At 41.9% G+C, this 27260-nt stretch overlaps 1 protein-coding gene across 1 annotated transcript in view; it reads right to left on the bottom strand.

Annotated features, from left to right (window-relative positions):
* The window catches only part of LOC145361922 (electroneutral sodium bicarbonate exchanger 1-like), a 158795-nt gene that overhangs the window by 39739 nt on the left and 91796 nt on the right, over positions 1–27260 (bottom strand). Inside the window, exon 2 of the mRNA XM_080217907.1 lies at positions 1391–1475. Within this exon, the coding sequence (XP_080074033.1) occupies positions 1391–1475 (85 nt within the window). The remainder of the gene's footprint in view (positions 1–1390; positions 1476–27260) is intronic.

Below are 27260 nucleotides of genomic sequence, written 5' to 3'. Positions count from 1 at the left end.
CTTGTATTGTACTTGAATTCTAGTATTTTCTGTAAGTGAACTTATTGTTGGTCGGGTGGGTGATTATTGATTGTGTGGGTTTAAATAAATATTGTTTGTACTAATAAGACATCTACTCAAAGTTATTTGTCCACCATATAAGGGTTAAAACAGACTGATTTTTTTTTACAACAAATGTCCCTAATTTGACAGAGCATTGCTTGATGCTGACAGTGGGCTTTTTTTTCAAAAACTACACAACTAACACTGATGTACTACGCCTTGATCAACGTAAAATCATCATAAATTTTACATCTGAGCACTTCCTATCTACTCCTTTCCATGAAAAATCTCTCTCAATGAAGGCATTGCAGCACTTCTCACGATGATATTAGCCTTCGTTGACGTACAAAGCTTCAGACCTTAGATTCCAGATTTATGGAAATTTTCAAAGCTGAACCTTTGCATAGAGGAAATCTAGAATTAAGATGCAAGTTTTTATTCCTGTACTTCAAAAATATTTTATTTCAAGCATTAACAACTATATTTTAAAAAATCATTAGTACAGTCATAATAAAAAGTTCAGGAATGGCTATCACTCTCTTCTAGTGGCATTTACCTTAAGAGGTAGTTTAATTGAGATATATGCATTATTAGTAATAGTGCAAGTAGCAAGAACGAGAGTGAGTCAAGACAAAAAGTCTGTCATTTTTTTTGCAACCAAGGAATCATATCCATCTTGTAGTGTAAAACAGCAAAATCATTGCATCATGAGGGGATGGAAAAATTATAGCATTTTTATGATCTGGAGTGAAATTTAAATGCTTCTAGCTCATTTCAAATGGATGGAATTATTAGACTTCAAGTGGTTACAAATATTAATTTTCTCTCTATTTATCATCAAGATTGTGGACCAATGCATTTGTAACAAAGTGACCTCAACATTTTCAGCATTCAATACAGTTAGTGCACGTAGTCCAGGATGAAGTTCATACTAACAACCTTGCTGGATCAGGTGTTGTACATACAAAGTGAAGCAAAAGTCTACAGACAATAGGAGGCAAAGATTGGGAAAACATTTCAAAGGGTGGAATTCCATAACTGAGAAGTTGGAATTCCACCAAAAAAGTGGAAATTTCTCATCTCTATAATTGGCAAAAAACTTAACAGTGCCTGTCACAACCCAAGAATGACAAACTACTTTGTAGCCAGTGAAGCACAGAAGTAACTGACAAAGTGCATCAAACATTTCTGAAATCGTAGCTTACATTGAAGTACTGTGGAAATGGAATACTCTTTAATCAACAGCATATGGTCCATTGCGCATTGACAGGTGGTGTGTGGGGTTAGGAAATATTTCCAAGAGGTTAGGAGTGTCAGTGCTTTGTAATGTATACATGCATACACATACCTTCCAGCTCCTCTTTTTCATAGTGAATGTTGAGGATTGAACTCGTTCCACCTTGGTCTACCACAGCCTCCTCATCGTGCCTCTGCTGGAGATACAGAAAACAATGTATTAAATCACGACATTGCTAGTAAATGTGTGTCAATGTGTATTACTTAATGCAACAGCCATCCCCAACAATTGCTTTCCAATGTGTTCCAAAATCTGAATCACTCAAGCACACCCTAAGTCTCTCTTTTCCCAGCCAAGTTGTGATGGTATGGTGAGCATTATTGAGTAAAGGCAGCTTAAGACCAGAAAATATACTAGATGTCAGGAAAACAAGCTGCACACATCAATAGGTCTGGTTTTAACAGGGAAAACGATGTATGAAATTGACAAAAAAATAATGTATGGTTAATAGGACAATAACTATTCTAGAAATTAGGTTTGAAATAGCTCACATTTGGAATACTCCATAGAAATAAGCAGTGATTTTTCATTGCAGTTATGATATTTATTATGCTTTAACAATTCCTAATCTCTGCAGGCTTTTGTATATTCAACTATTTATTACATTTTTGCTCCTACAGATCTATTTTATCGACTCATGTGGATTGGGTGCCACAGTGGATTAGTAATTACCTTTTCACCTTTGAGAATTTAATTTTCATCCAGGCCCTTGAACTGAAAGACTAGTGAGTTGAAAACCCTCTCTTTATTCTGAGCACAACATCTTAGCCAGGTTATAATGGCCTTGCAGGGAATGCAGCATAGATTTACTAAAATGAAACCTGGACACAGAGTCCAATTATCAGGAAACTAGGGTTTTGATAAAAAGGTTGGCAACCTTAAGTGTTAATTCTGTTTCTCTTTCCATAGATGCTGCCTGACCTGCTTAGTATTTCCAGCATTTTCTATTTTAGATTTAAATAAATGCTGGCCTTGTAAATGCCATTCACATCCCATAGATGAAGAAAATAAATAGTTAGTTAGAAATTCATTGAAGGGAGCAGAGGAAGGAATACTTAAAACTTTCAACCCTTTGTAAACTTGAGCAGAAATTGTCCACAAGAACATAGAGACTACAAGGAGTCGGCCATCCGGCCCTTTGAGCCTGCACTGCTCTTCATTATGATCTTGGCTGATCAAATTCAGTATCCTGATCCCCTCTTCCCCCCATATTCCTTGATCCCTTTAGCCCCAACAGCTATATCTAATTTCTGCTTGAAATCAGACAACATTTTGGCCTCAACTGCGGTAGTGAATTCCACACATTCACCACCCTCTGGGTAAAGAAATTTCTCCTCACCTCAGTACTAAAAGGTTTACCCCTTATCCTTAAACTATGACACCTAGTGCTGGACTCCCCCACCATCAGGAACATTTTTTCTGAATGTACCCTAACACTGTTAGAATTTTATAGGTTTCTATGCGATCCTATGAACTCCAGTTTAGAAGCTGAACAAGGACCAAAAATCTTTGGAATGGAGTAGACTGTTGCCTACTCCATTCCAAAGGCATATCACCAGCAACAATGTTGTCATTTTTGGATCATCACATCTTGCCTTGGCAAACAGTATGAATTAGTGGGAGGGTTCGCGAGCTAATTGTCTTGCAGGTCACAATGTGAATGTTCCTTTATTGGCCATACAGGAAGTTGCCATGTTTGATCGCTGCTTTGTGCTTATTTAGCTGTTGTCAGCTAGAGCAATGATTGATGGATTTCAATATGGAGAGAGGACACAAGTATTTCAGGTGCTGTGTTTGAAAACTGTCAAAGCGATCCATAAGAGGTGACTGTCTCCGTAGGTTTTGAGAATTGTGACAGTATATTTGAGGTCCAGGCAAATTCTCAATTTATGATTCCTTCCGTCAATAATTAGCAAGTTTACCCATTCTATTGGCTTTTGCACTGATTTTTTTGACCTCCTGTCCTGTGTTTCATTCTCCCTTCCCCCTCCCCTCAAGAGAACAAATGTATTATTGGGGTTACTTGTTCAGAGATCTTAATTAATTGTTCTGTCAATAAATAAACTGGTTTGGAATTGGTTCTTGTGCATTTCGTACCCAGCAGTATTTTGTCCTATCGTACACCATGTTTTCATAACGTTTGAATTTTTCACAAGCACTCAGAACTAACACTAAGGTACTTCTACAAATAACAAGCTTTGTTGAGTTGTTTCAGAAGGGGAGGAAAAGCCCGCTGTGTCTTCAGCTATGACTGTTGGCAACAAAGCTTTGGTTGCAAGTATTCTGTCACTTTCATCTTAGCCTATTACAATACAAATAATAATCTCTTTTGATCGTCCTCAAAATTATATTTACTTGTGCATCACTCCCCAAAGGTTGAGTGACTATATGGATCCATACAGTGCTCCATTTGAAGTTTGAGGAAGGAAAATCCAGTTACTTGATCTAACCATAAGCGTGCCCCTAAAGGGAATGGAAGGCATGGATAATTTCCTTCCTCAAAGTTAAAATATAGCTGGAAAGTAGAATATCTTTGTTTTTCCCCGAAAGGCAAGAAAATGGCTGTTTTTATCTTTTCACTTTCTTCCCTCTCATCTGCTCTAATAGCTGTAGCAAACAACTCCATTGAACTTCACACAATCTGCTCAGTCACTAGCAAAGCCTTTGACTTAGCTTCAAATATTTGTTTAATAGTCTAAATAGTTTCCCCCATTCTCCTCTTCTTTCACAAGCACACAAAAGAAATTTTGCAAATATCCATTGGTAGAATTAACTGGATTATAACCAGCATAAAACCTAAATGAGCAATGAAAGTACTGGTGAAACAAAGATATTAATTTCTGGTCACATCAGCCAAAGGTAGTGAAGGTGAAAAAAGGGCAGCACGGTAGCAGAGTGGTTAGCACTGCTGCTTCACAGCTCCAGGGTTCGATTCCTGGTTCGAGTCACTGTCTGTGTGGAGTTTGCAAATTCTCCTTGTGTCTGCATGGGTTTCTTCAGGGTACTCTGGTTTCCTCCCACAGTCCAAAGATGTACAGGTGAGGTTGATTGGCCATGCAAAGAAATTGCCCCTTAGTGTCTAGGGAGGTGTAAGTTAGAGGGATTAGTGGGTATAATGTGTAGGGATATGGGGGTAGGGGCTGGGTGGGATTGTGTTCGGTGCAGACTCGATGGGCTGAAGGGCCTCTTTCTGCACTGTAGGGTTCTATGATTCTATGAATTACCTTCATAGCAAGCAATTGTTGGACAAACCTTCAAAAGGAAAGTAGCTTAATTGCAGCCCTAGAAACAGTGTCACGTTCATCTGCAGATTGTACAATTAAATCTTACTTTGCTCTATAATCATTCTGGCATTAGTTAAGAATTAAATTAGATTCAGTTGATAGGCACAGTACACTTTCAAGCAATGTTGAATAAATAATCATCTCACTACAAAGTCACAGAAGTGCCGATTTTCCATATAATAAGGGAACTTATTTTCCAGTTCCCTTTGCTGGAAATCAGATTATGCTGGGAGGGGGAAGTTCGATGTGCTAATCAGAATCAGCACCACATAGGCCTTTGAGCACTTCAGCTTCATTGTTCCCTCTTTCTTGCGTTCAAAATCTTAATTTTTTTTAACTATTCTCCCAAATTCGTTGCTAACTTCCTTACCAATATATCTTCTCCTAATCTCTGCACTGAGCATCTCCTTATCCTCAGTGACTTTAATCACTTTCCCTAGTTGCTGGTTCTGATTCTCCCCTGTACCTCAGCCATTCCTTTAGCCCAATATTTCTCAGGGGTCACTCTAAACCAAGTTCATAATCACCCACAACATAAGGGTCAGAATTCTCCAACCTCACCTGCGGCTGGGATTCTCCAGTTCCACTACAGTGAATGGAATTTTGGCTGAGCACCAAATTCCCCATTCTCGCTAGCAGCAGTGGCAGGGCAGACAAGGCTGGAGAATTTGGACAAGGTCTGACTCCTCAGCTCCCTGACCACCCACAACTCCCCTCCCTCTGCCACCCATGGAGTAACCACCCACCAGCTCTTTCATATTCACAATTTCAAATTCCCAATCTCCTCTCCCTGCCACGATGCTTTTCCTTGTTGATCTATTAAGCCATTCTCACTTGTTTTCGATGATAATGTTCCCTGCAAAATCGATCACAGTCTCTCATCTCTGCACTTCCCTGACAAACCCCACCTTAATCATTTTAAGTCAGACATCATCAAATGCCAGATTTAACTCGACCATCTACACATTATAACTTCTAAAATAATGTGAACCTAAGAACATAAGAGATAGGAGGAGTAGGCCATCTAGCCCCCTCGAGCCTGCCCCACCATTCAATAAGATCATGGCTGATCTGAAGTGGATCAATTCCACTTACCTGCTTGCTCCCCATAACCCTTAATTCCCTTGTTTATCAGAAATCTATGTACCCGTGACTTAAACATATTCAACGAGGTAGCCTCCACCACTTCAATGGGCAGAGAATTCCAGAGATTCACCACCCTCAGAAGTTCCTCCTCAACTCTGTTCTAAACTGACCCCCACTTATTTTGAGGCTGTGCCCTCTAGTTCTAATTGCCTTTTAAGTGGAAAGAATCTCTCTACCTCTATCCTATCTAGCCCCTTCATTATCTTATATTTCTCTATAAGATCTCCCCTCAGCCTTCTAAACTCCAACAGGTACAGGCCCAATCTACTCAATCTCTCCTAAGCGAACCCCCTCATCTCCGGTATCAACCTGGTGAACCTTCTCTGTACTCCCTCAAAAGGTCAATATATTCTTTCGCAAATAAGGGGACCAAAATTGCACACAGTACTCTAGTTGTGGCCTCACCAGTGCCCTGTACAGTTGCAGCAAGACCTCCCTGCTTTTATATTCTATCCCCCTCGCTATAAAGGCCAACATTCCATTCGCCTTCTTGATCACCTGCTGCACCTGCAGACTGGGTTTTTGTGATTCGTGCACAAGGGCCCCCAGGTCCCTCTGCACAGTAGCATGTTGTAATTTTTCACTATTTAAATAATATTCTATTTTACTAATTATTTCTTCCTAAGTGGATAACCTCACATTTGCCAATGTTATACTCCATTTGCCAGATCTTCGCCCACTCATTCAGCCTGTGCAAATCTCTCTGCAGACTTTCCGCGTCCTCCACGCAATTCGCTTTCCCACTCATCTTCATGTCATCAGCAAATTTTGTTACCCTACACTTAGTCCCCTCCTTCAGATCGTCTATACGTATATGATAAAGAGTTGAGGCCCCAGCACCGATCCCTGTGGCACGCCACTAGTCACTAACTGCCAACCAGAAAAGCACCCATTTATTCCAACTCTCTGCTTCCTGTTAGATAGCCAATCCTCAATCCACACTAACACTTTACCCCCAACTTCGTGTACCCTAATCTTCTACAGCAACTTTTTGAGGCACCTTATCAAATGCCTTCTGGAAATCTAAAAACACCACATCCACCGGTTCTCCTCTGTCAACCACACTAGTCACATCTTCATAAAAATCCAGGAAATTCGTCAAACACGACTTTCCCTTCATGAATCCATGCTGCGTCTGCTTGATTGAACCATTCCTTTCCAGGTGTCTTGCTAGTTCTTCTTTAATGATGGATTCCAACATTTTCCCAACTACGGACGTTAAGCTAACCGGCCTGTAGTAACCCGCCTTTTGTCTACTTCCTTTTTTAAACAGTGGCGTAACAGTAGCTGTTTTCCAATCAGCCGGCACTTCCCCAGAGTCCAGCGAATTTTGATAAATAATTAACGCATCTGCTATTACTTGAGCCATTTCTTTCAGAAGCCTGGGATGCATTCCATCCAGGCCCGGGGACTTGTCTACCTTCAGTCCCATTAGTCTACCAAGCAGTGCCTCTTTAGTAACAGTACTTATATTAAGGACCTCACCTCCTACCAACCCTTGATCGTTAATATTGAGTAAGCTATTTGTGTCCTCCACTGTGAAAAGCAACACAAAAAAAAATTTAAAGTCTTAGCCATTTCCTCGTTTCCCACAATTAAATCCCCCCTCTTGTCCTCCAAGGGTCCAACATTCACTCTAGCCACTCTCTTCCTTTTTACATGCTTCTTGACTATCTCAAAATACCGCAATGTTCACAGAGAGGCTTCATTTGCTGCACTCAAATGCATTGGTGCTTTGCTACAACAAACCTTTAATAGATCACACTTCGTAAAACTTCACAAAGTCCCTAAAGTACCATCCCAATCTGAACAATTTCTTGCTGCACTGAAATTTTGCAAAGTTGAGAGAAAAATCCTGCAGTTTCCTTACCCAAATCAGACCCAAGGAAGAGCACATATCAAATTCATACTATCAGATTGCATGTGATGAGCCTCAATAATTATAACAATATAAATTAAGAGATTCACTACATAGTGATCACAAGCTATTTTTTCCTAGTGTTACGATCCCAGTTGATGCTACGACTGGACAAATCAGATCCAAGGGTAGAACCAGGCTTGATTTTACCTTTTTTTTGTTTAGCCACATGGTAGGCGGCTATTGAACAGTCACAGGACTGCCAATTTTTTTTTAAATCAAACAAGAAAAGATGAACTATAATACGCTATTCCTTCATGTTCTATGTTCATCCCAGCTATAATTTTACAGATATATACAGATTTGTAAGAGTAACATAAATTATAAAATCCATCTTATACTCTAATGTTCTCAGTAAGTACACAGCAGTCCATATAAACCAGCAGGCTAACTGTGGTCAGACACACCACACACTCTGAAACCAAGTGGCAAATGCCACCCAATTCAACTCCTGTGAATTTCTGTTAAATCCCCCAGATGCTTATCGCACTGAGCCAACTGGTCTCACTGGAACTCTGACTTCCACATAAGGGTTTCAAAATTCCACTTGAAAAACATACCTTGGAATTCTCTCCCAAACAATGCTTTCTCATGGACATCTTCACCAAGATTGCACCTCCAGTGTTTCAATCTCTTCTTCCAGTTTTCCTCTGCCCTGAATCTCTCATACCCAGCCATGCGAATAGAACATCACTGCTTCAAGGTGTGGCTACTCGCAAGCTTATTAAGAACATAAGAAATAGGAGCAGGAGTAGGCCATCTAGCCCTTCGAGCCTGCCCCGCCATTCAATAAGATCATGGCTGATCTGTCGTGGCTCAGTTCCACCTTCCCGCCCTCTCCCCATAACCCTTAATCCCCTCTCTTATCAAAATTATTGTTTCACCTTTGCTTCCTGCAGCTTTGCCTTTTAACTTGAGCCTCGCCATGCCAGTCACTGAACAACTTTTTCTAGATCTATGTTCTTTGTTCCTTTGACTTCAGTCTTCCTAGAACTCTCTTCTCTCCCATTTGCTGTTTTTTTTGTGACTTTTCTATTCTTTAGCTTGGTACTGACTATCTGTCTCTGTGCATTGTCTTGGCTGTTCAGAAGGTGGAGGGAGAATGCTGCCTCATTCTGGGTTACTTCATTCTAACTGATTCAACTGCCCTTGCTTTTCTGTGTGGGGCCCCCATTTGCTCAGCTGCAGCCTAGTTTAAGATCAGGATGCCCTTTTTAAGCAGGGCTGGGCAGTATGTTTTGCAATTTGAATATTTAAACAGGCTAAAAGGCAGGTGAATACCATCTGACTGGCACTGTTACTGCCAGAGGTAGACTCTCTAGTGTTCCTGCCAGTGGGAGCACTAAGAGCCAACATGGGAGAATTGTACCCCATATCTTTAAAAACGTATTCTGTATGTGACATAACTGCAAAGTGTGATGGATAAACAAAGTTCAATGTTAGGCAAAGTTTCTTGCATGTGATATGAAATGTCAAGAAGTAATGTAAAATGGTTAATTCACTTAATGCAAAACTTTACTGAAAATGCTTCAAACGCTGGACCGTCTCAGAAAAACATCCACCCTTTTTCCAGTAAAAGACTGTAAATACACCCTCACTGGTAAAGAGCTATAGTCCATGAATATTGACACTTGCAAGCTGCCATTGTTAGGTAAGTGGCCACAGAGTCACAGCAACTGGAGCTGTGAAAGACAAAAGACACAAGTTGCATAAAATTAACAGCATCAAGGAAATAGTCTGCAGAGACACAAACCATGATCAGGAGGGTCTTGAAATATACGTTGGCCAGAATTCTCTGACTTTGGCTGCGGCTGGGATTCACTGGTCCTGCTGAGCACTGAATTCTCTGTTCACGCTGGCAATGGTGGTGGGGCGAATAAGATCGGAGAATTCCAGCTGTTAGCTCAAGGTAGAACTTTGGCAGGACAATTAGGCAATTACTGACCAGAGATAGTCAGAAAAGGAATTCTACCTAATTTGACATAGAGCCAGGACTGGAAAAGGATATAAAGAAATAACTTACAAGACTCCAGAGCATGCATGATCAAGAAGAAATAAAGACAATTAGATGTCAATCAAGAGACAAGCACTTCACTCAAGCAGAAATTGAGGGCCAACATTCCAGAATGATGGAGACTGCGACCACTGCCTGTTAAGTATCATATTTTTGTACTTATTGTAATAGACTTAATCAATTCTGTGAAGCCTGTGAAAACACACTTGTATCTAACATGGTCTGTAGCTAATCTGAATTGAAAATCCCTTTTAGATCAGCTCTCCCAATTTAATCTGTTATTCTAATTAACCTAAAGTCTTACAATTAAATTAAAGCAAACCCCAGATCTTACATGGAGCATTGATTGGATCGTGATTTGAGCGCATATAAAGAGCCACTCACTGACACAGCAGCAGAGTGGAGTCAGGAAATATATACTGGGTATGTTTTACACTGGGTATAAATCTATTATAGAACATAGAACACTACAGCACAAACAGGCCCTTCGGCCCACAAGTTGCGCCGATCACACGTATACCTACCAAGCCATAGAGCTATCTGCAACTTCCAATGCCATTACATCCCATATACTCATCCAGAAGTCTTTTAAAAGACCCCAGCAAGTTCGCCTCTACCACCACCGACGGCAGCCGATTCCACTCACTCACCACCCTCAGGTGAAAAACTTTCCCCTAACATCTCCTCTGTACTTGCTTCCCAGCACCTTAAACCTGTGTCCTCTCATAGTGACCATTTCAGCCCTGGGAAATATGTGAAGGCTAATCTGGTTTTTCCTTCACCAGTTAGTCATAAGTCTTTCCTTTTCTTTGGCAGTCCCTCAGGGTCAAGGGTGACTTGTTTCCACTCCAGGGAGGTGGGTTCTGTGGCAGCTAATCAGTCCAATCCTGGAGTCACAGACTCTGCCACAGGTTTGTCAGGCAATATTTGATGAGGTGGGTGGGATACTCTGGATTCTACACTCTTTCCGCTGTTTATGCTTAGCCTCCACGTGCTCTACCCGATGACGCTCAAGGTGATTGGCGCCTTCATGGATGCTTGTTCTCCAGTTTGTGAATTCTAAGGCAGGCGATTCCCACATGTCGATGAGGATGTTGCATTCATTTAGGGAGGCTTTCAGAGTGGACTTGTAGCATTTCCTCTGCCCTCCTAGCGGTTGCCTGCCATTGCGGAGTTCGGAGTAGAGCACTTGTTTCCGGAGTCTTGTGCTGGGCACACGGATAATGTGGCCCGTCCATCACAGCTGGCCTCAATACTAGGGATATTCACCTGGGAGAGGATGCTCACATTAGTACACGTAACATGCCAGTGCATTTGCAGGATTTTGCAAAGGCAACGCTGGTGATCTCTCTCCAGGGATTTGAGGTGTCTGTTATACATTGTCCATGTTACTGACTCATACAGGAGGGGGAGTACCACAGCTGCTCTGTATACCATGAGCTTGGTGCAGGAGTTGAGGTCTCGGTCTTTGAATACTTTTTCCTCAGGTGTCTGAAGACTGCACTGATGCATTGGAGTCGATGCTGGATTTCATCATTGATGTCTGCTCATGTTGAGAAGAGAATCTCAAGGTGTGGGAAATGATCTACATTGGACAGGGGTAGTTTTGAGTGGCAGGAGCTGCTTGTAGAGAAACTTTGTTTTCTGGATGTTTATTCTGAGATCCATTCTCTCGCATGCATCGGTGAAATACATCAGCAATGGTTTGCAGCTTGGCCTCAGTGTGCACACACACAGTTGCTGTCTATGTACTGCAGCTCGATGACAGAAGTTGAGGTGGTCTTGGTTCTGGCCTGCAGGCGTTGGAGGTTAAACACTTTGCTGCTCATCTGGTTCCATTCCAGCAGGGAGCTTCAAGGTGATGAGGTGGTGTTGCTGTGAGGAAAATGAAGAGGAGCGTTGGTGCGATGACACAGCACGGTTTGACCCTGTCGGACCCTAGTTTGCACATATATTGGGTCTGTGGTGATTCTGTTGGTGAGGATTACTGCTTGCATGTCACCATGGAGCAGGCGGAGAATGGTGACAAATTTCTCCAGGCAGATGAACTGGAGGAGGAGGTTCCACAATCCCTCATGGTTGACAGAGTCAAAGGCCTTTGTGAGACCAAAAGAGGCCATGCTGAAGAGGTTGATGCTGCTCCCTGAACTTTTGCTAGATTTATCACATGCTGAAGATCATGTCCATTGTGCCTCTTGATGGGCAGAAGATGCACTGACATTCAGGGAGGAGCTCTTCAGCCACTAGGAAGCAGTCAAAAAGAATTCTCGTAATAACCTTTCCTGGACAGAGAGAGGGAAATCCCTTTGTAATTTCCACAGTTGGACCTATGTAGATATATAACATAGAAAATAAAAAGCAGGAGTAGGCCATTTGGCCCTTTGAGCCTGCTCAGACATTCATTGTGATCATGGCTGATTGTCATGATCCCACCCTCCACCTCCCCCCTCCCTATATCCCTTGAGCCCCAAGAGCTTTTCCTAACTCCTTCTTGAAATAACAACATTTTGGTCTCAACTACTTTCTGTGGGAATGAATTCTGCGCATTCACCACCCTCTGGGTGAAGAAATTTCTCCTCACCTCAATCCTAAAAAGTTTACCCCTTACCCTCAAACTATGACACCCCCTCCCCCAAACTTCTGGACTCTCCCCACCATTGGAACATTCTCTCTGAATCTACCCTGTCTCACCCTGTTAGAATTTTATAAGTTTCTACGAGATTCCCTCTCACTCTTCTGAACTCCTGTGAATATAATCCTAACCAACTGAGTCTGTCCTCATATGACAGAGCTGCCATCCCAGGAATCAGCCTGGTAAACATTCACTGCACTCCCTCTATAGCAAGGACATCCTTCCTTGGATAAGGAGGCCAAAACTGCACACAATATTCCAGGTGTGGTCTTACCAATGTCCTATAAAATTGCAGTAAGAATCCCTATTTGTATACTCACATCCTCTTGCCTTGAAAGCCAATATTGCCAGGTAGCATGTTGTGGGATGATATCACGGGCACTCGCATGAAAGGCTTTGTCTTGGTTGAGAAGGTCCTTAAAATGCTCTCTCGTGGGTGTTGACTGCCTGACTTTGAGTGCCTCTCCATTTTTGACTCAGTGGGGTGGGTTCCAAGGTATTCAGATCATAGATGGTTTTAACTGCACTTGAATACAGAGAAAGTAGAAAAGAGCTCAAACAGGGAGCTTGGAGAGCAAGAAAAAGGTCACGAAATGCCCTTGGCAGACAGGATTAAGGAGAATCCCAAGGCATTTTATACATATATTAAGAACAAGAGGGTAGCTCGAGAAAGAGTTGATCCACTTAAGGAAAAAGGAGGGAAATTATGTGTAGAACCAAAGGAAGTGGGTGAGATCCTTAATGAGCACTTTGCATCAGTATTTGCTAAGGAGTGTGTTACGTTGATTGATAGTGTCTCGAAAAGGGTATGTAAACCCTCTAGAACAAGTCATCATTATGAGGGAGGAAGTGTTAGGTGAATTAAAAAGCATTAAGGCAGACAAACCCCCAGGGTCAGGTGGCATCTATCCCAGATTACTGAGGGAGACATGAAATTACTCGGCCTCTAACAGAAATCTTTGTTTCCTCATTGACCACTGGTGAGGTACCAGAGGAGTGGAGGATAGACAATGTTGTCCTGTTATTTAAGAAGGGTAGTAAGAATAACCCAAGTAATTATAGGCCAGTGAGCTTGACATCATTGATAGTGAAACTGTTGGAGAAGATTCTTAGGAATAGGATCTATACACATTTGGAACTGAATGGTCTTGTTAGCAACAGACATTATGGTTTTGTACGAGGGAGGTCATGTCTCACTAATTTGAGTTTTTTGAGGAGGTGACAAAAATGACTGCGAGGGAAGGGCCATGGATGTCGTCTACATGGATTTTAGGGAGGCATTTGACAAAGTCCCTCATGGCAGGCTGGTGCAAAAGGTTAAATCACGTGGGATCAAGGATGAACTAGCTAGATGGATTCAGAACTGGCTTGGCCATAGAAGGTGGCTGTGGGTGTTTTTCTGAACAGAAGTCTGTAACTAGTGGTGTTCCAGATTGTCAGAGAATGCAGCAGGATATAGATAGACTGGAAAATTGGGTAGAGAAATGGCAGATCGAATTCAATCCGGACAAATGCAAGGTGATGCATTTTGGGCGATCCAATTCAGGTGGGAGCTATAAAATAAATGGCAGAACAATCAGGAATATAGACACAGATCTGGGAGTACAGATCCACAGATCCTTGAAAGAGGCAGTACAGAAAGCATATGGCATGCTTGCCTTCATCAGATGGGGCATTGAGTATAAAAGTTGGCAAATTATTGTCCAGTCGTATAAAACGTTGGTTAGACCACATTTGGAATACAGTGTCCAATTCTGGTTGCCACACTACCAGAAGGATGTGGAGGTTTTGGAGAGAGTACAGAAAAGGTTTACCAGGATGTTGCCTGGCATGGAGGGTATTAGCTACGAGGAGAGATTGAATAAATTGGGATTGTTCTCCCTAGAAAGATGGAGGCCTGATAGAAGTTTATAAAATTGAGAGGTATCGATAAGGTGAACAGTTGGAAGCTTTTTCCCCAGGGCAAAAATGACAATTACAAGGGGCACAAGTTCAGGACAAGGTGGGAAAGGTTCAGAGGAGTTGTGTGGAGGAATTTTTTTTTTTTAAAAAAGAGGGTGGGGGCCTAGAATGCACTGCCAAATGAGAATAGAGGGATATAAGCAGTTGGTTTAAGTAGGTAAACGTGATCGGCACAGGCTTGTAGGGCTGAATGGCCTGTTCCTGTGCTGTTCTTTGATTTTGAGTCCAGCGACATTACTGCAGGAGAATCAAAGTTTTTTCTTCCTTTGCTGGCTTGTGGCCAGAGTGGTGGTAGAGCAGATTAGCTGGTGGTCAGTCCAGCAGTTAGAATCCCGACAGTGCAGGAGGCCATTCGGCCCATCGACTATGCACCGACCACAATCCCACCCAGGCCCTATTCCCGTAACCCCACATATTTACCCTGCTAAACCCCTTTACACTAGGGTCAATTTAGCATGGCCAATCAACCTAACCTGCACATCTTTGGACTGTGGGAGGAAACCAGATCACCCGAAGGAAACACACGCAGACATCGGGAGAACGTGCAAACTCCACACAAACAGTGACCCGAGGCTGGAATTGAACCAGAGTCCCTCGCACTAAGGCAGCAGTGCTAACCACCATGCCACCCCTTGTCGGCTCTGGTCGTGGCGCAGGTGACGTTGACATATTTGTGGTTCCTTGTCCGGATGAGGATATATAGTCTATTAGGTTCCAGTGCTTGGAGCGGGGGATGTTGCCATGACGTTTTCTGCGTGCATAGTATCCAGGACATCTAGTCTGCAGTCTGGGATCAGGTTAAGACATATTCCTGAAGATTTCCTCACATTATCTTCTTGCAATCCTCCCACACTCTCTCTCAACATGGGTTTTCCATATGTCCATCCTCATGGTGCATCCTTCTTCCTTCTTAATTTTTTTTTCATGGGATCTAAGTGTTGCTGACAAGGTTAGTATTTGATGCTAATCCCCAATTCCTCCTTAAGAAGGTGGTGATGAGCCACCATCAACCATTGCAGCCTGTATGGTGTAGGTACACCCACAGTATTGTTAAGGTGGTAGTACCAAGCCAGAATGAAAGAAGGATAATTGGAAGAGTCTTTGTTTTCTACGCCAACTGGAAAACAAAGACTCTTCCAATTATCCAATTGGATGATTTTGCACTGTCAGGCAAACAGCCACTTTTCCCCCATGGTTATGTATTTTATACCTCAAAAATATTCAAACAATTTGCCAGATCCTCTGGCCTCCCAGTTGTGTGTTCCTCGGTGATGGGAGGCCGTTTGCTGGTGGCAGGATTCTCTGGTCCTGCCGCTGTCAATGGGATTTCCCATTGAAGCCACCCCATGCCATTGAGGAACGTGTGTGTGTGTGTGTGTGTGTGTGTGTGTGTGTGTGTGTGTGTGTGGGGGGGGGGGGGGGGGGGGGGGGGGGGAGAGAGGGGAGGTGGGTGGTGGTTTGCGTGCTGCCAGTGGGACCAAAGAATCCTGCTAGCGTGAACAGCAGAGAAGTCAGGCCAAAATGTTTTCAAAACACAATTTTTCATATCTCTATGATTTTTCTCCTGGGTTGTATGCAACATTGTCCTGGCGATTAATAGTTAATTCCAGAAGAACCCTACTGCTGCCTCATACTCATTAACATCCTTCAGTAATGACCAATGCTGAACACAAAAGTCTGGCTTTTGATTTCTTTGCAACCATGTAACCTCCATAATCACTGAAGTATATTTGTGTAGCACTCACTGCCAAGCAATGACAAAAGGTTTATTTTTAAATACAGCAAAGCAGAAGGCTTCCTGCTTAATAGACGTCTTGCGTCCTGTTCAATGCACTGTTAGATCCATATAAATATTTGATAAATTAGAGGCATACTGTAAATAAAGTGCATATAAGCACAATACTATATACTATTTTACTGCTATGCATAAACCACTTATGGTTTACTAATCATGAAAAGTCTTTGTCTTCATGTGCAACACAAGTGTGAGGTACTATTATTTCAATGTTCAGTGTAAAATCTATAAAAAGAATGATTTCACTAACCCATTAGTGAGAGGCACCACTCAGAACAAAGCTTAATGCACCAGTTATATGATTTAATCAGCTTAGCAGCATTGGAGTCACGTCTGCTCAGTGCAGGATCCATGTGCTCACCAATCTCCATAGGGCTCAAGTCAAACAATACAGCCTGTGCTGGTGAATCACTCCGACCTTGCTGAGCAAATTACAATGTGCTGTGTCCATGTACATAAATTCAGCATCAATTCAGTTAAATTGTTGAGTGTTCACTTCAGATGGGGAACAGCCCACCAGATAAAATGATTGAAATAATCTGCAACTCAATGAATTTAAAATCAACTTGTATTTTTAGACCACTTCTTAAATATGTATTATTTTTGCCATTTCTCCAATTTCCCCACTATGGCCATAATGCAGGCATGTGAAATGCTTCCCTACCTATCCAACTCAAACAGCTGGGAAACTGCCAGAGTCTCTCTTTCAGTGCCATCACACAGTGAAGAGGGAAAGGAGGATTTTTAAAAGATCACAAAAGAAACCCAGGGCCAGAGGCATTCATTTTTTAAAAAATGAAACAAAGCTTGGTCGACTACCTGTCACCAGTCAGGAAACACGAACCAGGCTACAAACAGTTGGGTCAGTAAACCATTAGTTTCCCTTAGATCACACTGAAAATGGCAGAGGCAAAACCACTCCATATTGTGGCTGATTGATGGAGCAAGAACCACAACTGAGACATAGCACAAGCTTCAGTGTACCTTCAACAACTTATGGTATTATCCAATTAGGAAATAGTTAACATGTTCATTCTTTCCTATTTAACTATCGATTGTGGATTTCTATTTTGTGTTCAAATGAATTTTTAGCAACTCAGAAGGTTAACTGAATATGTCACAGTAATTTCTGGAACATTTTTTGCCTTGAGTGACTACTGCCTGTTTATTTAAATATTCTTAAAAACTGCTGTTTGTTCTCCTGAATCACCAAGACCAGTCAAGAGCCCCACTGATGGCAGGCAACTAAATCCACTAAAACAAACACACTCTGGACTGCTGATATCTGTGCAGCATGGAGGGGAATTTGCAGGTGCTGCCTTTCCAACAGGTAACAGCAGTTGAGAGTTTGGCAAGTGCCCATGATTAATGGACTGCCTTTCTACGTGCTGCATTATCTCCTGATTTATTCTCTGTCCTACAATAAAGCTACTGTTTGGGGGCCTATATATTACTCCCACCAGTGACTTCTTTCCCTTGTTATTTCTTAACTCCACCCACATGGATTCTATCTTGTCATACTACTAACAAAACTACCCCATCACCCTTTCCTTCCTGCCTGTCTTTATGAAAGGTCGCATACCCCTGAATGTGTAGTTCCCAGCTTTGATCACCTTGTAACCACAATTCTGTAATAGATATAAGATCATATCTTATTATCTCAATTTGTGCCATTAGTTCATTTATTTTGTGCCGAATATTACATGCAAGTAAAGAGTCATCAATTTTGCTTTTATTCCATTTTCCCCTCTTTTGACCCTATATGCTGCTTTTTTCATACTTGTAGACTTTGTCCCTTCCTGTCACTCTGGATATCATTACCTAACTAGCTGCCCTGCAATGCTACCATAGCCTTTTGCTTTGTAAGCCTATGTACCTCCCTCCAGAACCACCCAACTACTATTTAGTTTAAAGTCCTCACTATTTCCTTCATTACATAGTTTGCAAGAACACTGGTCCTAGCACAGTTCAAATGTAGGTTGTCCCAATGATATAAGCCCCGCTTTCCCCAGCACTGATGCCAGTCACCACAAACTGAAACCCACTTCTCCCACATCAGTGTTTAAGTCACACATTCATCTAACTTCATATATCCAATGCCAATTCGCACATGGTTCAAGTAGTACTCCAGAGATTATAACCTTGAACGTTCTACGGGTGGTACAGTGGCACAATGGTTAGCACTGCTGCTGCACAGCACCAGGGACCCAGGCTTGATTCCCAGCTTGGGTCACTGTCTATGCAAAGTCTGCACATTCTTGCCATGTCTGTGTGGGTTTCCTCCAGGTGCTCCAGTTTCCTTCCACAGTCCACAAGACGTGCTGTTTAGGTGCATTGGCCTGAACAGGCGCCGAAGTGTGGCGACTGGGGGATTTTCATAGTAACTTCATTGCAGTGTGAACGCACGCCTATTTGTGACACTCATTTAAGTTTTTTTTGAAGTTTATTTAACTGTTTTTTAATCTAGGCCTAGCTCCTCAAACTTTCTAATCAGAACTTTGTTCCTTATTTCTATCCACATGGTCATTCATACCTACATGGACTACAACGACAGGATCCACCCCTCCAGCCTTGAGTAAACATCCTGAACACTGACACTAGGCAGGCAACACCTGGTCACCTAGACTCTCACTATTTGCTGCAGAGAAGTGTCAATCCCTCTCGTTATTCTGTCCCTTACTACTACTAAATTCTTATGTGCTCCCCCCACTTAAATGGTTTCCTGCACCACAGTGCCTTGGTCTGTCTGCACATCCATCCTGCAGCCCCCATTCTCATCCGAACAAGCTGAGAGAACCTCAGACCTGCTGAATAATTGCAGACTGACACTCCTGCCCTGTGTCCCCTTACCGACCTCAACTGCAGTCACACCCCGTTCCTGACCACTCCTCAAACTGGGAGACCATATGTTATGGGGTGTGGCCACCTCCTGAAACAAAGGATCCAGGTAACTTCCCTTCCTGACATGTTGCAGTGTCCACAGCTCAGCCTCCAGCTCAATGACTCTGAGTCAAAGTTCCTCAAGCCACAAACACTTACTGCAGATGTGTTTTCCCTGGATCACAATGTTATCCAGGAGCTCCTGCATGACACACTGATGGCAGGATAGGTAATGTGTTTTAAATAATTACATTATTTACTTACTTATGGTGCTTTCTACATATTTTCAACTTACCAAATAACATTTCCTATACAATTTTAAATCTTAATGGAATAAACCTTAAACTTTTACTAGATATCAGATACATACCAAACAGCTAGCTACTCCTGCAGCAAATCAAGACCACTTTCTGAAGGGTGAAAAAGTTAGAAAGCAAAAGAGTACCTCTTGCCCAAATTCCAAATTTGAGCCAAATTCGCATATATACTCACTTGGACTGGTTCAATCAGGATGGGATCTCTCCCACTGCTCATGTACCTCTTACTAATTATTTACTTGAAACAGTCCCTTTATTATATCGAGCTGAGATGAATCACAGTCTAGCTTTGCTTCCTTCTACAATTAACACCACCTACCGAGGCCCTATTCAGGAAAAAAAGGTTTTCAAGTGATTGACAGTTAACTGTTATTCTGTCAGCTACCTGCTTAACAAGGCTACTTAACTTTAAAAAAAAATTAAAAGTTAAATTTCCACTTTAATCCAAATATAAAATGATTTAATTTCCAGCACTCCAAGTCTTAGGGTGACAGACATGAATACTTGGAGGCTTCCTGGCTAAGCCCAGCTTCACTTTAATAAATTAGAATAAACATTTCTTTGTACATTTCTCTCCATCCTACAGGATCATCTATGTGAATTGAAAGATAACCTATTGAATACTGTCAGAAATCAAACAGGTGTAGATAACTTGGGATATAACACTGAAGAAAATCTGTATTAAATTTCATTGGCTCAATTTGTAGTTTTCCTGCTGCAGAGTTGGAAAGTCATGGATTTAATTTCCACTCAAAAGTACGGTCTAAAAATGATGCTTCAAGGCAGTACTGAGGAAATGCTGTATGGTTGGAGGTTCCTGTTATGTTTTGGGGGTCCTTACTCTTGATTATTTATTGGGTTTAGCATCCTCAATCATTCATAAACAATTGCTCACTGTGTGCCTTGATCCATCCAATATCTAGTAGTTTGTGGAATGCCTGGGGTTAAATAGAAAAACCTTCATCAATTGTACTTCGATTTACTGGTTGTATTGTCTGCTGTCATGATCTTCCTTAACTTCACAGGGTGGCAGAATAAAACAAACATTCTATTAAACTGTGGTTTAGACTATAATTGATCAAACAGATTCATTAAACAATGAAAAAGTGAACAGAAACACTGACAGTCAATTTACAGGATTAATAGCTAAATTATCAGTTCTCAAATATAGCCATGTCTAGTGTGCTAAATTGTAATGCAAACTGGATCAGACAAGATCCCTGACTTAATCGTGCTCAATATTTTCTGCTAACCTCACTCAGCCTCTCTTACCTCTCTATCTCTTTCTTACTTGGAACAAGATAAGCTGAGGTATTCTTTCAAACTTTGTCCAGGATAGAGGAAAATTAATTTAGGTGCCAATCTAATATACATGGAAATAAAATCCACAGGATGCTTGCAATTGAATGACTTGACCCTCCCTTGGATACCAGCCACAGATGCAACTGATCTGCAGCTATTATTCATCATCTGAGTGAAGTTGGATTGTAACCCACATGTGCAATAAGCAAAAGAAAAAAGACAATGCCATGATACAGGAACAAAAATGCCTCACTTTTGGATGGGATGCTAAATTTAAGTGATAACAAAAGTTAAGGTACCCTCTGTCTGTTCAAAAGGAAGTTAAAGTTCCCGTGGCCTGATGCAGAAGAGGGCAGGGAGATCTGCTGGTGTTCTAGACAGGATGCTTTCCTCAACCAAGATTGTCAGAAAATGATTAACCAGGTCATTCATTTTATTTGCAATTATTTGGGATCCTGTGTGCAAATTGACTGCTGTGTTTGACAGTTGGGAAGATACCAAAGTTTGGCGCTGGCGCAAAATGCGTTAAACCATTCATCTATGATCCTCCGGCTTTATTCTGCTCTTGCGTGTTCTGGGCCTGACGCAATGAGGCTGGAAAGTCACTACCATAATCTCTGATCTGGGGTTAAGAAGTTAAATTGAGAGATTAAAGGCAGTCATGGTGCTTTGTAGGCCTCATACTAAGGCTGAGGGATTTAACGCAGTCCTGGGGATTAGCAAGCAATGTTAAAAGGTTCTACATGACACACACATCATAAGCCTGCTCCAGGGAAAGGCAAGGCCTAAGTGCTCAATTAGCTTAAGGCACAGCTTGGTGTGCAGGGCATCGTCATGGTCTCATCATCGGTGGCTGTGGTCTTGCCTAGCTTGGTACTGGGCTGCAGATGGAATGGTCATGGTTAGGGGAGGCATCTGCAGCCTGTAAATGGGGAAAAGGTAATACAGAGAGGGGTATTCAAACATCAACTGACTGGGGGGAGGGGGGATGGATTCTCTTCTGTATGTGACTGCACACAAGGTGGGGAGGGACATGGTCCACATTGGGCATAGGGACATCAATGTTGGAATGTCCACCACAATCACAGTGGAATCCAGGGTTACTGGGGGAGGCTGGATAATAACTGGAGGGAGTTCTACCTACACATCATGAGGCTCCAGGAAGGTTGGAGGTCCCAAACACTGACAGGGGGAAGGTTGAATCTGGTCTCAAAATAAAAATACATCACCACAATCTTTAAACTCCACAATTGTTGCATAGTTTGTAATCAAAACTGGAAAAGAATCTGCATGGGAGGGGTCTGAAGCAGTGGGGGAGGAGCCAACCGCTAGACTAAGGGGCCCAAGGAGACCTTTCAGGGGGCCGCCCTCAAACTGCTTACAGTCACAGCATTGAATTAGATTCAGAGCTGAGAAGAGAGAAGACTTCCTTGAGAAGGTGCAGTTGGAGCCATTGCCTTTTAGTACACCTTAATGAAAGATTGCTGGAGTTATTGGCACTACAATACACAAATCGCTCCATTTGAGCTTTAACAGAGGTATGTGAGATTAGAAAATGCAGGCAACCACCAAGGAAGAACAGCTGCTGTATATCTGCCCGATCATCGATGAAAGCCTCGAACGTGTTTTATCCAGTTGGCATGGATCATGGGCCAAAGGGTATCCTGTCATTGCTAAAGTCCGAGTTGACCTTCAGCATACCAGATCAGAGATTGCAAGAATTTAATAGAGGAAGACATATGGGATTCTTAAAGTCCTTGACAGGGTAAAATGCTGAGAGATTGCCTCCCCTTGTGGGAGAGTCTAGAAGTAGAGGGCATAATCTCAGAGTAAGGGGTTGCTCATTTAAGACAGAAGTGAAGAGGAATTTCTTCTGAGGATAGCAAATCTGTGGAATTATTCACCATAAAGGGTTATAGAGGCTGGGTCATTAATTCTGTTAAGGCTGAGGTAGACAGATTTCTAATCAATAAGGGAATCAAGTGTTATGGGGATAAGACAGGAAAAGTGGAGTTGAGGATTATCGTATCAGGTCAGTCATCTCACTGAATGGTGGAGCAGCAGCATCAATGGGCCGAATGGCCTACGTCTTAAGATGTTATGATCTAGTGCCTTTGGTAAATTGCCACATTTCATGAATATGTCTAAACCTTTCTTAATCTCTGTGGGATTAAGATGTCAAGAATCAGTTGACATCGTGATCATCTAGATCTGGGAGCGTGTATCTGTAACGGTTGGATAGGTGAAAAGTTATTAATGCAGACAAAGAATGACATTGCCTTTCTGTTGGCAAGTGAGTGGTCACAATATTTGTCTCGTATTCATTAGCCCGTTGCGTCTATCAATCCACAAGGAGAAGGATTGTTATGCGAGGAAAACACTGCCAGATATCCCCACAAACAGCAATGAGAAGAATGTTGGTCCAGACAATTGCACTTTGACTAGTACCAGAAATTTTGAGCAACAATTAGAATCACCAGAACAGGGCCTTAATTCAATGTCTCATCAGACAAAAAGCACTTCAGACAATACAGCTTCTTCAGTACAACATTTGTTTATTGGCCTTAATTACATGTTCAAGTCCTGGTGCCAAACAGGTGAGAAGGTAACTTGTATCCTTTCCAGCTATTAAAATGGCATCACCATCTGTCCATTATCTGCTTGCTGTCTTTCTCTCTATGCCTTGCGGTCATGCTGTGTAATCAGACCTTGCTTCATGGATAAGTTGATGTTAATTCAGAAAATAGAAACTCTTATACATAGCTGTGAGCCAAGGCAAAGAAAATATGTCATTTGAAGAAGGCAATTTATTTTGACTGAATAAACACTGGCCAGGGTGAATTAGTTGAGTGATCAGGTTCCTGGATCAGGAAGGGAGCTGAAGGAGACAGAAGTGGGAGAGGACACTTATTTTAAGGCCACAGGGGAAAAGCTGCAGTGTTGAGGGGCAGTAGGGGCACGAGAACAGGTTAAAAAAGGTTAGGCTTCATAGCGCAAAATCATTTCCAATAATGATGCACTCCCTTCAGTACTGGACTGTAGTATCAATCTACATTACATTACATGCTTTAGTGTAGAATTTGAACCCACAATCTTCTTTTCTAGACAACAGTATATTCCCAAAGAGTCAAGAACAGGAAATCCTTTGTGCTGAAAATTCCAATCTTCTGTGATGGCTTGGGTAAATTGAGATGAATCAACCAGCAGAACAGAGTGAAAATTCTAAGCATGGTATTTTACAGTGCTGCTTGCTCAAAATCGATGCTAACTGAAATCTTGCTGCCATTCATTCCAGCTGCCATGACTTTCCCGGCAGCGCGAGATCCACAGGAAATCCCATTGACAGTGGCGGCAGCGAGTGACACGGTGCCTCCCACCAGTGCAAAACACAGCGCGCGTGCGCGCACGCGCGCACACACACACACACACACACACACACACACACACACAGGTGTAAAAAAATCTAGCCCATTATCTTTGGCAAAAGGTCACCAGCTCTTTTCTCTGCTTACAGATGCTGCCAGACCTGCTGAGATTTTCCAGCATTTTCTCTTTCAATTTCAGATTCCAGCATCTGCAGTAATTTGCTTTTATCTGTTTTGTGTTCTGCTCAAAAGCATCAATCCTCTGAGCAGTGAAAGGTTATCAATTTGGATGACAAGACTGGAAGAAACTTCCATGACAGGCTTTGAAACAGTAGGTTGAAACCACAGTGTAAAATGGATTATGATAACAGCATCGACGCTCTGCAGTTTTGAGTTGCTGCAGAGAAGTTGGAATCTGCAGCAGTGTTAAAGGATCAGCATCTGCATGGAAAAGCCAGAAGCAAATGTTAATTTGCCAAATTTTAAGATGTGATAAAATTTATGTTAGCGTTTCCAAGATCATCTGAATGAAAATAAAGTAGATGTTCTTTGCAGGGGGGTAAAAACAGGCTTGAAGATAAAAAGTTAAAAGTTAATTATTTAGATCTGCTTTGTCAGAATATTCTTGAGAAGCTATTCAAAGCCAAATTGGAGCCTGCTTGTTGTGTCCTCGAGAAGCACAAATCTGTGGTGAGAGCTACAATAAAAAGGGATTCAGTATTGTAGAAAGTATCCCCCTTTCTCTCTATATACCAGGAACACACTATACAAGTAAACATTGCCATGCGTCATTCATACATGCCCAAGGACATTAGTTGAAGATTGTGGGTGGATAGCATAGTGCAAACTTCTTCCTCACCCTTCCACGAAACAAATAGAATTGATCGTCAAGAACATTCTGATCTGCTGATGAGGCATCATTTAAACAGCCCCATTAAAAGCTGCTTTGGCCCACAGTTGCATCAGTTATTTTCCTCGTTGACATAGAGCTAGGGGCCCACTTACTAACATCATATATTCATGTTTTTGCAAAGGATATCAATCTCAGGAAAGCATATCTGAACACAACAGTCTTCGTACCGCTTCAGGTCTCTGAGGTCAGTCCTCCTCCAAGGACTGCTCAAACAATTCCTTAAATAAGGCTACCACTGTTAAAACCTGAATATATTAAATATGGAGCTCGAATGATTGCATTAGGTAGACTGCCTTAGCTTTATGGCCTACACATTGCAAAATGCATATTGTAACAGAATTGGGACACTGCAGCCCACTACATAATAACTGTCAGAAAGTTACTGAAAAACTGTAGATACGCAGGTGTGAGAAACGCAGCTCACAGTCAAACAATTTAGTCAAGTCAAGTTCTGAAGGAGCAAGATATTTTATTTAACGTTCTTGCAAGACCGGGTGTCCAATAAAATAGGCACACCTTACATCGATTTGCAGCACATTTTTATACTTTTTTTACAAGCATTGTAATGGCTTTGCAATGTGTTGTTCTCCCCTAATTGGTGGTCCCTGTCCCATCTATGTGTTGTCATTCCCCTATTGGCTCAAGGTGCCCCAAGTTTCCATCCCCTCTACTCCCCATCTAACAATGTCCCCTGTTATCACGAGAGTGCATTAGTAAACTCATCCATCTTATCCAACACTGTTACATGTCCAGTTCAGATCGGTGGTGATCAATCCTTTGCCAACTTAATCACTGCTGCCCCAACTATCTCAGTGACCTTTTTCCCCTTTTATGCTTAGTTGTAGAAACAACACATCTTGTATACCATTTGCTTTTTATAACTTGGACCCACACATCTGGTGTTATTCCTACACCACAGGCAGTCTTTTTATTGTCCCTGACTATTGCTCTGTTAGCAGCAGCGAATTTTATGCCCTATGTTTGTGACTAAAATCACAGTTGTTTCCATAATGTGGGTTATCAATGTGCCTGACTATATCCAGTCTACCTAACTTTATGCTATTTTTCTATGGTGTACAGATGTATGTGTTAACAGCATCTTTACCTGTTGTTCACACAGGCAACATAGTAACAATCCATAAAGTATGGCTGACCCAATAAAACACAGCAAAGATTCAAAGATATTCAAGTGAAAAACCATGAGAGCGGATAGCAGATTAGTGAGCATCACAAGGCAGGATTTAAACTGTACTTTATGCTTCGAATTGTGTCTTTCATTCCAGAATTTTCACCTCCACTCCTCTGCCTGGAAGTTCAAGGAGGACAAAGCACTGAATGGGGAAGAATTTTTTGAGATCAGCTCTAAGTTATCTTTCACGAGCTTGAACCCACATCCCCTTTGTTTGACATTTCACTTAAAAGTAGCATTTCAATCCCTTAACTATCTTAGTTATCTGATAAACATCAGTGATGTCTTGGTGGCAGCACTCTGACCTACATGTCGCAAATGTGTGGATTCAAGACCAACTCCAAAAACCTCAGCACATAGCTTAAACTTCATTTCAATACCAAGCGAGTGCTGCACTTTTGTAAGCACCATCTTTAAAATGCAACGTTAATGCACTTGCCCTCTCAGATGTACTTAAAGAGCAGGATAAGCAGAAAACAGAGGTATATATGTGGTGAAAGGAGTGGTGTGTGGGATAAAGGATTGCGTATCAGGAGACACTAGTACTAGTATTGGTACAGAAGGAATTGTATTGTTGGGATGATCTGCACCAGAGCCAGGCTGGGACTAGGATCTGAATGGAAAGCTAAATAGAATGGTTACAAAGACTTTAAATTAGTAAGTTGTGGGAGGATGAAGGGAATAAAGAGGGCTCAAATGAAAACAGAATAAGTAATATTTGAAAACTAACAAAAAGTGAGTAGATTAACAATTAGAAATTGTGCTTTAGACACCACAGGTAAAGGAAAATTAAAGGATGTAACATAAATCAACAAGGAGGGAGAAGAAGAAAATAAGAACATAAGAACATAAGAAATAGGAGCAGGAGTAGGCCATCTAGCCCTTCGAGCCTGCCCCGCCATTCAATAAGATCATGGCTGATCTGTCGTGGCTCAGTTCCACTTTCCCGCCCTCTCCCCATAACCCTCAATCCCTTCTCTTATCAAAAACCCATCAACCCGCTTCTTAAAAATATTTAGCGAGGCAGCCTCCACCACTTCAACGGGCAGAGAATTCCAGAGATTCACCACCCTTTGAGTGAAGAAGTTCCTCCTCAACTCCGTTCTAAACCGCCTCCCCTTTATCTTGAGGCTGTGCCCCCTAGTCCTACTGTCTTTTTTGAGTGGGAAGAGTCTCTCCACCTCTATCCTATCCATCCCATTCA

This window comes from Carcharhinus amblyrhynchos, chromosome X (assembly GCF_965287045.1).
Source record: "Carcharhinus amblyrhynchos chromosome X, sCarAmb.v2.hapA, whole genome shotgun sequence".
In the NCBI taxonomy this organism is placed as follows: domain Eukaryota; kingdom Metazoa; phylum Chordata; class Chondrichthyes; order Carcharhiniformes; family Carcharhinidae; genus Carcharhinus; species Carcharhinus amblyrhynchos.
Note: the sequence above shows the minus strand (reverse complement) of the source record. Positions and strands in the feature narration are given on the sequence as shown.